At 43.6% G+C, this 15058-nt stretch overlaps 1 protein-coding gene and 1 long non-coding RNA gene across 3 annotated transcripts in view; one reads left to right on the top strand and one right to left on the bottom strand.

Annotated features, from left to right (window-relative positions):
- Window positions 1-7288, top strand: part of DAPK2 (death associated protein kinase 2) — a 49723-nt gene extending 42435 nt beyond the window's left edge. The window contains exons 9-10 of the mRNA XM_083183491.1: window positions 965-1010; window positions 1447-7288. Coding sequence (XP_083039617.1) covers window positions 965-1010; window positions 1447-2091 — 691 coding nt within the window. The 3' untranslated portion in view covers window positions 2092-7288. The remainder of the gene's footprint in view (window positions 1-964; window positions 1011-1446) is intronic.
- LOC146074874 (uncharacterized) overlaps window positions 1-15058 on the bottom strand; it is a 55193-nt gene that overhangs the window by 2137 nt on the left and 37998 nt on the right. Inside the window, exons 3-4 of one of the 2 annotated variants that reach the window (XR_014473470.1) lie at window positions 2943-3066; window positions 1359-1712 (exon numbers count right to left, since the gene is read on the bottom strand). This is a non-coding gene — a long non-coding RNA (uncharacterized LOC146074874). The remainder of the gene's footprint in view (window positions 1-1358; window positions 1713-2942; window positions 3067-15058) is intronic. The other variant, XR_014473469.1, reaches the window with a different exon arrangement.

Here is a 15058-nt window from a genome sequence, read left to right on the forward strand (position 1 = left end):
TGGAAACAGATCCTATGACTATAGGACAAAAGCACTCTCCACATTGACTTATTAAGTTTTGAAGAGACTATTTGCATTTAAGCCAGCCATGCAATATTCAAACCAATATTAACAAAAACCTGGATAAATTTTCTCCCTCCAATGTTTCGGTCCCAATGAGAGACCTTTGTCAAGGAGTAAGCAGCTGGGATTCACCAGCGTTTGAGCAATAAAGATGGAGACAACAGGTAAGTTCTCACCAGAGGCTGGAGTCACATGACTCCAGCCTCTGGTGAGAACTTACCTGTTGTCTCCATCTTTATTGCTCAAAAGCTGCTGCTGGTGAATCCCTGCTGCTTACTCCTTGTGTAGATCCATGCGGCAGAATGTGCAGGGACTGAGACACCCATGTTTAATATCCGTTCTCGCTGTAATCCCAATTGGGTGTGTTCCTATGCAGCACCATCCGTCACACCATGGAAACTTGTACCTGGTGCTTCTCCTACACCTGGCCAACTATGCATGCAGCTGTGAATTTTGGAACACAGCCACTTGCATTTACATGGACAGCAGTCCCATAGATTCAGGTGCCCTGACCAGCTATCCATGGATGCTCTGCTCTGTCTATTCACTGGGCTTAACTTATGGCTTCATATTTGAAAAGCACAATTACCCATTTGGTCTACCCAGAACATATCATGCTGCTCTCTGATGATAACTATACCTAAGTGTGTATAGCTTTATGGGGCAGTGGACATATTAGAAGATCCGGAGTGTGTGACTGTCTCATGAAATCTACCAGTATAGAAACACCCCTTTCATTGGATAAAAATTTTCCTCCAAACATACAGTACTGCCCAGTTGAGCCATATTATTGGATAAAATAAATCATCAGGTCTGTCTTTCTTACATGTCGCACTCTTGTTCGTAGTCTCCTAAACATACAGTAAGTATCTATGGTAATATGTTTCCCTCTTGTCTTCAGGAAGCGACTTGCTATCCAGGATGCTCTGTCCCATCCATGGATCACGGTGAGTACAACAAGCCAATCATCCTTGCATGAGAGTGATGTAAATCTAAGGTATTATGACTATACCAGGGGTAGAATTGATATATAATAACAGACGCATGTGTGCTGACATTTCAAGATGTAAGTATTGGGCGTTCAACTGTCCTTTAAAACATGTTGCAGATTATGTTCTAACAACTGATACATACTAATGGAAGTTGATCACTGTGTTTGCTGTGTGGCATTGTGTGTCTGTAGAACTATAATTCATCTTACACCCTTACCAGACGTTGTGGATTAGTCAATGAAAATGCATGGTGGTCTGGTGTGTATCCATGGAAAGGTTTGTGGATTCCATAGCAGGTCTTACCTTGGCATGAATTTGCACACCCGAGTGAATTTGCACACCCGATGTTTACAGACTTGTCCTGGTACTTATGTCTCCTTTTTACCTGAAGATGCTCCAGTCCAAAGAGGAAAATATAAAACATGATACCAGGAGAACAGCCATGAGGAAACTAAAGGCTAAGAGGCTTAGAGAATATACCATGAAGTCTCATTCTAGCATGCCCCCCAATAACACCTATGTTAATTTTGAGCGATTTGCCCAAGTGGTGGAAGATATAACAAGCGCAGAACGAGTACTCGGCTCTTTGGCTTTGAACTATGATGCTCTACAGGAGGATGCAGAGGCTCTGATATCCATCTACAATGAGAAGGAGACCTGGTATAAAGAAGAGAATGAGAATGTCAGACACAATCTGTCCCAGCTCCGATATGAGTGCCGTAAAGTGGAATCCATGAAAAAAAACATTCACCATGACATTCATTTGGTGGAATCAAACATTGGGAGCCTCACTGAGCGGTACACAGAGCTCGAGTCACGATATGATTTTCTGAGCAAAGAACTCTCAGAGGACCTTAAGCTGGTCCAAGACCTAGTGGAAGGGTTCCATGCGGGAAGTGCAGATTACAATTTTGGAACCTTTGGTGATGTTTTCAACAGGGATGTGAATGAGTCCTTTATGAGCCTTCTGAATGGTCCATGCAGTAAAGACCTATTGGAGGGGCTGAACCTCCGAATCACAGACCCCAGGTTATAATGGACAACAAGACAAATGTGTATTGTATGTATGCATAGACATATGTGAGACACACTCACAGATCCCTGGTTAAAATGAACAACAAGATACATTACATATGTTAAGACCTATTGAGCCTGATTGACCACGCAAACACACGGTACACAATGCACATGTGCGAGCCGCCCGCATGTAGGCAGCGAGTGAAGACCTTCACTCGCTGCTCATACAGTGATGACACCCTGCTTTTGTTTGGGGACGTGTTGGCATTCCCCGCCTGTTGGGAGGGAGGGCCGCTGGTGTCATCAGTAGTCTGCTTCTCCCCTCAGCCTTCGCAGCTCAGAGTGAGTCTTGGCTTACTCAGTGCTGCAAGCAGGGGGAAATTCATTCGATGGTGAATAAGCCATGCACAGCGGTGGGGTGCGTGTGTTTGTTGGGCGCTGGGCTCTGAACACACGCAGCCCAATGACCAAGTCTGAATCAGGCCTATAGTCATAAAGACAATATTTGTACACACACATTTGAACATTATTATTTAATATCACAAAATCTATTGGCCAACTGGCTTGATATTACATAACATAACACAAAAATGCATTGTCCAGTAATAAGCATCTATGTGCAATCATACTTAGGGGTACATTTACTAAGATGGGAGTTCTACTTATTTAGCACCTTCTAGAAGATAATAGATAGAATCTGATTGGTTATTATGGGCAATATCCCATCCTCAGTAGAACCCCCATCTAAGTAAATTTACCCCTTAGAACCCACATATGCCAGAAGTGAATGCATCTAATCTACTGTGCATACAAATTTAACATAGAGGTGAAGAAATAATGCAGTAAAATCAGATCTCGTCTGTATTGTACCTTACATGGCATCAATAAATCGTAGGTGTCTTTCTGGCGTGTACAATAATGTCTTCATCACGCTCTGCGCTACTGCACATGGCACTATGATAAAACTCTGGAACTTCCCCAGACTTCTTCACACCTGCAAGTGGGAAATAAACTAATCACAAATTGCACTGACTGAGAAATGCGGCTGTGGACATAGTTTAAAGTTTTATACATCCCACAATATTAAAGACAAGTGTTTTCATGTAAGCTCCTTCCCAAACAACTGTAGGGGTTCTTCACTCAGTAGATATTTTCAGTTAAATAGTATGATTATTTATTTATGTACAGTTTCTTATATAGCGTAGCATATTCCATTGCGCTTTACAATTGGAAAAAGTGATAATACAAACTGGGTAGTATCAGACTGACATAGAGGTAGGAGGGCCCTGCTCGCAAGCTTACAATCTATGGTTTACCAGTTCTTTTTATGTCTGTATGAGCTTGGTACCATTTTTTCATTAAGGTAACGGTATCTAAATCTATAAAATTTGTATTGAAACTGCCTACGCCTTGTGTGAGTGTGCTGTTTGTAGCCAAATGTCACTCATCCATCTGAAAAATATTAATTATCCATCTGTAAAATATTAATAACAGACTACATTATTATCCATCAGGACTACAGTCTGACCCCAATGTACTAAACCCTGAAAAGTGAAGCTATGCATAGTTTGGCCACATTAGTTTACAGCATCTTCAGATGGTGCAAACTGCTTTAAGCCTCCGTCCAGCACCAGCTCAATACGGAATTTGGCCCTATGTGCAGGTGCTGTGTCAGATTACCCTTAAGGAGTATTTTACATACGTGAAAACTTCTCCAAAATGTCAGAGAAGTACTTTGCAGGTAAAGCAGTTATTGCTACCGATGCCCCTGCTGGTTTCCGTGAGTATACATTGGGGATTTCTCACTAGGGCCATTTGATAGTACTATCCAAAAATTCAAGTTAGAATTCAAGTTCCTTGCATGTATATTTTATTTCTTTAAAATTCAGAATTATATCTTGGGACATCTGTATTCTCAAAAGCAATGTCCCAGGCATGTATGTATTTAGTTGATCCCTGAATAGAGATGTGCACAAAACTGGAGCTCTTTCTCTCAGGGCTCACTCGCAGTGCCCCATTTGCTCCCATGAAAAAGGATAATTGGATTTTTTTTTATGTGACTACAGTAAATATGGTCTAACTTTTGTGTGGCTAGGTTTGCAAATGAATGCTAAATTACACCATAACATATTGACGAGTCTCAACTCCCCCCATCAGCCTACAGAAGACCTACTGTATTTGAAAACGTTTCTCTTGTACCAAATAGAGTCGATTGGCCTGAAGTTATGTAATTGTTCTCCTAGAAATCTTAATTGGGAGGGAGCAATACTAATAACAGCTTTAGAAAAACCACTAAACATCTTAAACAAATAAAGACGACCAAGTAAGGGATTGGTCAACAATTATTTACAAATGTCAAAAAGAACACGTTGCCATTTCTAGTTACATGGTCTCTAACCATCATTGGAAACACTCCTGCTAAATCTATCTGCACCTGCTGGAGCTGGTTGGGGATGTGTTTTAAAATGTGCGCTAGAAACAGTGTATAGTGTATACATAACTTACTATCTGCTACCACTCTAGGGTCATCTGCGTTATCTATTTCATCTTTCTTCATTTGTTGCATGCAATACAGCTGGGTTTACCGTCAATTGTGGCTTGAATTAATCATGAGAGCAAAGCTGTATAGACACTATGCGACATGAATACCTTTCAGCATTTACACTAGGGATTTGTCAAGTCCCGTCCCCTTGCAGAAGTAGGCGGGGTCAGAAATCACCGGGGCCTACAGGTGAATCCCCCGATTCCCCGTTGGGCCAGTCCGAGTCTGCATAAAACTTAGTACCAGCAATGTTGTCAGAATGTATACAGAAAACATGGGATAGGCTTTTATCATAAAGCCAGTGTAAATCATGGAAGTGAGAGATAGATGAGGTTGGAAGTACAGGATCAACACAATCTCAAATCCTGGAGTAACAAATGACCATTCTGATACTTCACTTCTCTGATAGAGCCTACAGAGACTCATTCTGGCTGTAAGACAAGTGAGCAGTCCTTCACTTCAACACTAAAAGCAGAAACATGCATAGGATTGATATGTCCTGAGACTGACCTTGACATTTTTTTCCTTTAAATTTATGACACTTGCCATCTGTTTGAAGGTGTTCTAGAAGATTTTTTTCAATCTTTTTTTGTATCTCAGTGATGATTATAAGGCATGGTTGCCAACCCTCCCGGAATGGCCGGAGGCTCCCGAAAATCCTGTCCCCCACCCAACCCCCCCGGAAAGGTGGGCAACCCTCCCGAATACTGGCGGACCACCCCCCCTCCCCCTGCATGTCCCCGGTGGCAACAGCTTGAAATTGCCGCGATTCACTGTGTTGTTGTTTTTTGTTGGAAGTGCCAAATGCTCATATTTAGCCCCGCCCCCTCATCGGAGAACCGCATATTGCGGGATTTGCATTACTGGGGGCAGTTATACAAATGACTGCCACCATGGAGTAATTTGCATTACTCCATCAGGCCCCGCCCCCAGAAGTAATGCTGACAGTCTCCTCTCCGGGGTTCTCCCGGAGAGGAGACTGTAGAAGTCGGCATCCCTGTTATAAGGAACTGCTCCCTTCCAATGATGTTTGCCAATAACCAAAGCACTATAAATATTCATTTAGGCTCAATTTAAGAAAAATACTTCTCCAAAATTCCTTTTGATGTATCAGTGTGCTATGTAGATGTCTGCAATATGTCACATTTAATCTCTGACATTAAACATTGAGTTGCGTGCTGTTCCCTTATCTCTGCTTGTGATTCCACCTGGATAGCATATGCCATGGTGTCTTGTAGGCTTTTCCTCATCACTGTGGATCTGCACATGGTAATCATCATTCCCTGAGCTGATCCAGCTGCTTCCTGCAGGTCACAGCTGAGGACAGGAAGCTAAGAATAATTTGTGGAATGTTGTCTGAATCTATTTTGGATCCATTTCTGAAACAGTGCTTTTTCTATGCCTCTAAACAGGTTAATATAAGATTTCAACCCTATTTGTATTATTCTCCTCTGTGTCACATGTAATAATATTGTTCTAGAAACCTATGCTATGCTAATGTAGGGCCTAATTCAGAGAGCGAAAGAAATGCAATGTTGCGTTCATCCTAAAGGAGGGATGCGTAGGAGATGATTTAGTAGTAGCTCATGCCTGGTGCTGCTATCCCATCACAGCAATCGACGTTGCAAGCTGAGAACCAACATCACAACCATCCACAACTTACTCAGCTGACCAATTGAAGCAGGGACTGTGAGGCCAGAAAGTCTGTATGGTAAATTGGGAATCTGTGTGGTAAAAGGACAAAACCCGTCTTTCATAAAAATTTGTTAAATCCTTGACTTGACTAGTTAATGTGAATGGCACTTTTTGTTCCATTTCCATTGTTAATGAAGTATGCCTCAAAGAAGCCTGGGAAGGAGATCTCATCAGCACTTTAATACCCCTTTTACACCAGAGGTTGGACCCGGGATATTGCCTCTCCTGTCAGGGGCGGGGCGTGGTGTAAATGGGCTGAAAAAAAATAACACGGGTACTGTTCCCCGGGAATCTGACCCGGCAAATGTTCAGGGTCGGACATGGGGCTTATCCGGGGCTCAGGGTGGTGTAAATGGTCATTATCCGGGTTATATGGTGGGGAGAAGGCCGCAAAGAGCTTATTGGTGCTTCTGCAGCTCTGGCAGATAATGTCATCTGCTGGAGACCCGCACATGGAGCAGCAGCAGCAGAAGCAGCGTTACCACGCTGTGTGCAGACTGTGCCCTACACTACAGCAACAGTCTGTGCTGGAAGCACTCCCCCCAGTGAGTTTACAGCCTCATTTGCAGGAACACACACTGGCTGTCACACAGTGTGTCCCAGTGTGTTACACGTTTGTATTCATACGCATCTTCATCTTTCTTTATGAGAATACATTACATCTATAAAGATTCCAATGTACAGTATGATGATTGTATGCATATTTTCAACTTAATAAAGCAAAAAAACTTGAGGAGTGTCATGTTCCATTTGTTGTGACCTCATCATCAACAGGCCAAAAATATATATTTTTAATGAAAGCAGCAAGGAAAGGCAGGGCTGATCCGTTCTCAGTGTGGGCATTACCCGGGAATAACCTGGATTGAAGTGCAGTGTAAATGGGGTCTGAGGCAGGGCATGCCCTGGTAATTTCCCGGGTTCAATTTTCCGGGTCCTACCCGGCATTCTGGTGTAAAAGTGGTATAAGAGGGGAGGGGGGGGCTGCGGCAAACATCAAGCCCTGCCCCATTACAGAAAAAGCTGGCCTACAGAAGGGGGGGCTAGAACAATGCGACAGGGGGGGGGGGCTAGAACAATGCGACTTGTGTCATTTTAGCCTCTCTCTAGTGAGCCATGGATTGCCAGTATTTCACCGGCGGAGGCGCAGGATGCGATGGGGTCCAAGGGCATGCGGAAGGCTTGTCCACCTTTTCCGGTAGACCAGGAGTGCCACCCAATTTTCTGGAGCCTTACCCCGGGAGGGTAGGCAAGTATGGTTTATGAACAAATGACTGATTGTGATTTGCTCTCATCCATTACCAGATTTTAATGCAAACCAGCCAGATCTGGTAGATAACTGTATAGTGTATGCTCCTCTTAAGTAATACTTGCATCACAACTCACGTAATATAAGCAAAGTATATCCTGTCTGTGAGCACAATAACCAGGCCTCACAGCCCACATCCCATTATGCCAGATATTCTCCTCAGGACTCAAATGCTTCACAACTTCGGCACAGTTATTGCAGTTTAAAAGTCCACAGCTGTCATGCAATAGAAAGTTAGAAGAATTGAAAGATGGATTGTGTCAATCGCACAGGTTAATCAGGAGAATATATATTTGTACAATGGACCCTCTTTATTTACATTAACTGCAGACAATGCTGCACAGGTGAGGGTGTGCTACCAAAGACACTGGTAAGATATACAAAAAAACGGATAGAAAAGAGTGTCTGTTTCTGGTGCACCTAAGAAACAATGTTACTCATAAAACATAACATTTATTGAGTTATATCTAAAATATGTTGCAAAATAAAACCAAACATACACACACATAACAATACATAATTAAAAGTGGGGGGTATCCCCTCACTCAGTGTGACCCTGCTCCACAGTATCCCTTTCTTTTTTTGTAGTGCAGTGTGATTTTTTGTGTATACTGGTCTTCCCTATGGTTAAGGAGCGCCCCTGTTCAATAGTGCTATTGTTGAAGCCTAAATGCAAAAATCTTTATATGGGACAGTGAGTGCCTATAGCCAGGAGGGTCTGGAGGGAACCACGGGCTCAAACAGATAGTTGCGGTCTATACTGAATGTGGGTAGTGATCCCTTCTCAGCGTGTCCGCTCACTTCTTAAGCCGCTGCCCGTCCTGCCTGTCAGGCGCTAGTGAACCACATATAATATATAAGGTGTGCCGATATGCACTTGCCTTGTTCACTTATCGGTATTGACAGCAAGGGTGCTGAATCAGCTTGTTATGGAGTAAGATGTGAGGTGTGCACACGTGCACTTGCCTCATTCACCCAGCTTAGCCGGCAGCAGAGAAGACGCTAAGTCTGACGCCAGACACTGCGTCTCTCATACGGGGTTGCCGTGTGGTACGGAGACCCTGTTACGCTGCAGTACAGATCAAAAGGTACTGCTTTCCTAGCACGGCGCCCGTCTCATTGATTGTATGCTTTAAGTTTAAGGTACTTAAGGCATACAATCAACGCGATGGACCCGATTTTTTAATCTCGTGGATCTTATGCATCCATAAGATGCATGAGATCCATGAGATAAAAAATTGTGAGCCCCCAATAACCATTGTTAACGCCACCAGCACTATCAACGCCAACCCGAAGCGTGGCAAGCAGCGGCGGTACGCGTCCTCCGACCTTTTCATACCCCCACTATCCACGTCGGCGTGGAGTTGATTTTATATAGTGTGGCGAGCCCGAAGCGTGGCGAGCCCCGCGAGGGGACGCGGACTACTTTACATGTATTCCGCGTCCCCTCGCCATGCTTCTGGCTCGGTGGCTCACTGCACTCGCCACACTATATAAAATCAACTCCATGCCGACGTGGATAGTGGGGGTAAGAAAAGGTCGGAGGACGCGTACCGCCGCCCCTCGCGGGCTCGCTGCGCTCGCCATGCTTCGGGTTGGCATCAATGGGGGGGGGGCCATTTCACCCATTAGGGGGGGGGTTTAGCAATTAAAATTGGGGTTTTGGGGCCTCGTCGAGATTGCATCATCTCATGCATCTTATGCCGCACAAACACATGAGATGCTTGAGATATCAGCCCCACACATACAATCTAGATCGTGGACGCCGTGCTAGGAAAGCAGTACCGATCAAAATTGTACATTTGTATGTGGGGAAGGGAGATTGGGGTTTTAAACACACTGAGTGTATGACCGGTCAGTTAGAAGAAACAGAAAGTTAGAAGAAACTAAGGGGGCATACACAGGGGGTGATTTTAGCCCTATTTATAAGCGATCTGTCTAGATTGCTTAGAAATTAAGCACGGATCTCTCCATGTGTATGCTCCATAGCGATGGCATAGGTGGTCCCACGGGTCACCATCGCCTTACTAGATCTTGACTACCTGTAGTCAAGGTCTAGTCAGATCGTCAGTGTTCTAACCAGAGAACACTGGTTAGCACAGATCACCCATACACACAATGCTATGTGTGGATGGGTGATATAACTGCTAGGAAGTTACAAGGGGCGATTTCCCTAGCCTACATCGCTCAGCACGCAGGCTAGCAGAAATTGCCCAGTGAGTATGAGGCTTAAGTCAGGCCTGGCAATAAGGAATCAATGGTGATGGTTCAGACTACTGTAGCTCAGTATTGATCAAATAACAAGTTGGGAAATTCTGCCTAATGTTTCTGAAAGTTTTCTTTGTGTATGAAAAGTAGAGAAAAATTATATTTATACAAATAATTTATACAAATTAAACTAAATTGATTTCTGATGTCATAATTAATGTTGAGTAGTAATCCATGATGTCTGAATATATGTTAAATGAAAAGGGGAGGCTACTCCTTGGTAGAAAGCAAGTAGGACAATGGCATAAAGTTGCACATCTTGCTGAAATGGTTGACCATTATCTAGAATAGGTGTACAGACATGAATGGTGTAATGATATAATTCCATCCACAGGTACACTGCACCTGTGTTTTGTGTGTGGCTAGAGCAGTGTTGACAGTCAACAAATCAATTTCCAATGCAATCTTTTTTTTTCTTAATTTCCCCCAAAAAATGTGAAATTTGATGCATTTTGTTTAGTAATACTGGAGTATTGGGACAGAATAGCCATATGTTTTAGCATTAGAAGCATTGACTTCTATAAGGGTAGGATGTTGAATAACGGGAAACAAGTGTTTTTTTTTACATGTCAAAGGCCAGGAAACCTTCTGAAGACCATAATAACTGATTAGCTTGTTATGCTGACCAGTGCACTAATTGGCACAGTAATAGTACAGAATAACTTGGTGAATTGCCTATTGTGCTTGAAAAATATGAAAAGTACCTTCGGAAATAACGTCAACCAAGAGTTATGTTTCAGAGATTTTTGTAACTGAGCAAATAGTCCATTTTCTTTCACTTCATTAAATCAACAACTGGGTTATGGCTAACAAGCCAGGGATAACTCTGCACCAAAGCAAATCAGACAGTAGTATGAATGGGCAAAGCCGTGCTGCAATGAAATCTTACTACTTTTTCTATCAGGACTGAATTAGCCCCGTTGTGTCCTGTCTCCATATCTAGGCGTTAAAAGCTCTGTCATCTAATACACATAACATGTACTGCGTGAATTCTCTTATTGTAAACTATGGACTTCCAGATTTTTTTTTACATTTCTATATTTATTGTTACATGTACTTCTTCTTTTGCCATCTACATAACACCACACATACTGTCATATCATGTAACACTGCAACTGTTCAATAAAGGATGAATATATTCAGGATTATTCTTATGCACCATGGTTCGGTGCAGACAAGATTATGTAGTACAGATCTGCATTAGATAGTCCAAATCGAATGCGTTTGTCTTGCCGTGCTATTCAATCCTGTAATAGCAAGGCAATCGCACCATGTGTACACCCCTTTACAAATGAACATGATAAAAACATATTAAAAAATACCAATAGTGTGCAAATATAGCTACAAGCATGATCTAACCGCTACCTACATCTCTGTGTATGTCAGGGCTCGCGCGGGTAGTGCCGGCACTAGCCCGGCGGACTCCCTGCAGCACGTCCCGGCTATTGCTAGGCGGCCGGGACGCCCTCGCGTCACTGGACGCGGCCGCGTCATCAGGCCGCGACATCCGGCAGACGCCGCCGTGCGTCCAGGTCCGCCTCCTCAGTCTCTTCCCCCACAGCCGCACCGGTTGCCTAGGCGACGGGGGACGTCAGGCAACCAGGCGGAAGGGGAAGACTCCGGTTTAGCCGCCCGCCCAGGTGATCAGCCGCAGCTGCTCACCATTGGCTGGCTCTCTATTTAAACCTTTTCACCGGGGGACTCAGACGCCAGTTATAGTTCATGCCTTGCGTTCTGAGTGTTCCCGGTTCCTGGCTGTCTTGTCCTGCTCCTGCCTGTCAGTGGATTTCCAGCTGCAGCATCCAGCATTCCCATCCGCCTTCTGGCTATTTTCCCGGTGGTTACCTGCCTTGCCTGCAGCAGTCACTGTTCTCAGATAAGTTGGGATTTCTCCCTTACCTTCTTACTCTGAGATCACCGTGCATTTATATATTTTGTGTCATCTTCTTAGTGTATTGTTACACTTGAATCCCATGGTATTACCCCGTGGGGGCACACTCGTTATTCTGATATTGCGTCATCGTAGTGTATTGTTACACCTGTACCCCCCCCCCCCCCCCCCCTGGGTTCACTAGTATTCTTTTCTTATTGTGTCAACTCATGTGTATTGTTACATTCACCGGTAAACGTATTACCTCAGAAGTTTCCTGTTCACGGGGCGTCCCTCAAATCCGCCCTTAGGGCTGGGTTGTCCTCACCAGTTGGTTCAGTTAGTTTTACCCTTGTTCTCTCCTGGCCTCGGCAGATGAATTGTCCATACTTAAGACCTGCCTGTAGCGGAGTGGGGCGGACCTAATTCGCCCTTCAGCCGAGACGGGCCCAGGTGAAGACTAGCCCTGCATTTGTCCATCGACTCCAGGTAGAGGCAACGGAGTCAGGGTTGGTGAGGACACCCGTGTCCATAACTATTGGAGAGGACACCCGTGTGCATAACATTGTAGATAACTGTAAGTTACCTAGTAACAGCTCCGCATCTATCTCATGCATGCAAGTATTACACAACTTCTGAAACTGAGCTTTACAAACATTTGTACATCTTATACCTATGACTTATTCTAGTACAGCCGCCTTTTGTTGCTTTATTTAAGTACTAAAGTGCATTAGTGTCACACAATAGCTACATCTACATATACGCATACCCCGAATATATAGCAGTTTGCCCTAGTCACCCTGCCGGCTGACTAATTTAGACGCGTACCCTGTCTGTATAGTGGTTTGCTATAAGTATGCCCTTAACCCAGCCCATTATGATAATTTTGTTTATATATGATGTGTCAATAGCCCAAATTTAGAGAGTGTGTACGGTGGTACAATCTTTTTTTTGCGACTGTTTGGACGGGAGTAGATCAGACTTCGCAAGTAAAATTGTACAGGTGTGTACGCGCGTATCGGCTGGTGTGGATGGTCGGTCGCGTGTATAGATGTGTACCCAGCTTAACACTGCCCTCTACATATTTATACTGTCTGTTTCCTGTATGTTATTGGTCAAATGTTGTTGTTCCTCTCTATCTTACAGCCAAAAGATAAACTTCAGATGCTGGTTAGGAAAAAGTCCATCGTCAATTTAGAGAACCTCAGGAAGCAGTATATTCGGAGGCGCTGGAAGGTAATCAACTTATAATACACAAGTGGCAATCATGTAAAAAGTCTAAAATATATTTTTCACAAATATCATTTCATAGGAACTCTTAGCAGTCTAAAGTTCTTAGCAACTGTATCCTATCCCTGCTAACCTGCACTAGAAGGTTCTGTACATGTTCCTATACTTACCATTGTTTTCAGGAAAGCACTTGTATCCCTTTTAAGATTTAAATATTTCTATGCACATTTTCTAGCTGAGTGTAAAGAGATAATCTGGAAACGCCAATACCTTCAAACTAAAATAGCAGACAAATATAGACTATTCAATTATTTTGTAAAAAAAAAAACAGTTATCAGCAAATCAAAATGATGGAACATCATAAAAATAATGTCAGCGCAGGCGGCTGTGTGTACCCAAACACTTGAATTGCTCAGTTGGACACAATCTAGGGGCCACTGACTTGCACAACTTTAAATGCCCCTCCGGTGAGGAGCAGCGTTAGTCTTTTATTATATAGGATAATCAACTAATACAAAATATCAGATTATAGATACAGTATGATATTTTTGGGTGGGATTAATAAGGGTAATGGGTGCTCTAGGCACTCCTCCCAGTCAGGGCCCCACCCCTTTTTCTTGGTTAAGTTCTAGGTCTTTACAAACCACCCTATCTTTTCTCACCTAAGTGGTGCAAAGTATGAAGGGGTGGGGTGAAGGTAATGGCTGCTTGTGTACTAGTGCAAATAGGGAAAGAATCACAAAACATCATTTCACCTACTATTACTATATCTAATTGTTATTTATATACGTATTCTCCAAAGGACTCAAATCCCTTTGGAAGCCCAGTGATGGGTAAATCCCTGTGGAGGCCCCTAGGCAGTCAATGGGGGACATTTACTAATAAGGCCGATTATGGACGATCCTGAGTACAAACGGGATCGACTGAAAATCAGAATGGAGAGTACAGAAAATTTACAAAGCTGCTGTATTCTCCAGATTCGTGTTTTCCAATGGTAAAGTGATTCGTATTTGGCTGCTTAGTTTACTGGCAGCCAAATATGTACGACCAGCCAGCAGTGCACGGATCAGTCAGATCCGTGCGATGCTTCTCAGTGTAAAAGATAGGAAAAATACATAAATAAATTTAAAAAAAGGCATTCTGTTTCTGTCCCCCTGCCTGGCTATAACCAGCACAACACTTTTATTGGCAAGCTGCTCAATCAGAGGTTATGTCATTCAGGTGCCAACAGGGAGGGGTAAATCTGGTTAGGAAAAAAAACAGTTTGTATCCCAATTGCACACTGAATGAGAAATAACACCCCAGACCCATACCCAGTGTTAGGGACCCCCAGTGACAGAGATGCCTTGACGTACGGCCTGGGGGCTTAGCCCTATATCTGCAGATATATGCAACCAAGATCTCTGTATTATCTGATTATTATATGTATATTTCTCATTCAGTGTGCAATTGGGATACAAACTGTTTTTTTTTCCTAACCAGATTTACCCCTCCCTGTTGGCACCTGAATGACATTACCTCTGATTGAGCAGCTTGCCAATAAAAGTGTTGTGCAGTTGAGAGAGGCATAGATGGGTCAGCATTAGGAGGGATTGCTGACACCTGAGTGCCATTGGAGAAGCCAGGGGTATCTCCAGGTAAGCTGGCTCTCAGATGTTGTAAGCCATTATCATGTGGCCTTACACTGGGCTATTAGGCCCAAAAATTTGTTATTGTGCATGGGATGGGTTTGGGAGTGTGGTTCCCTCTTTGTTGGTATGGCTGGTCTGCTCCAGGTTAGCACACCCTAACACTTTATTAACATTTATGTTTTTCCCTATCACATTGTATGTATTATTTTAACCACACCTTCACCTCCTTACATAGCACTTATGTGCTTCTTATTAACACCTACTAATTTTCATTTGTGTGCTGCCCTGGAGTAGTCAGCCTGTGCCGGCATATTGGGGGCCCACACCCCATACCCAGTGTTAGGGACCCCCAGTGACAGAGATGCCTTGACGTACGGCCTGGGGGCTTAGCCCTATATCTGGCTATAACCAGCCCCAGGCTCTTAAAGCCGGTCCTGGTTACAG

This window comes from Crinia signifera, chromosome 4 (genome assembly GCF_055691185.1).
Source record: "Crinia signifera chromosome 4, ASM5569118v1, whole genome shotgun sequence".
NCBI lineage: Eukaryota > Metazoa > Chordata > Amphibia > Anura > Myobatrachidae > Crinia > Crinia signifera.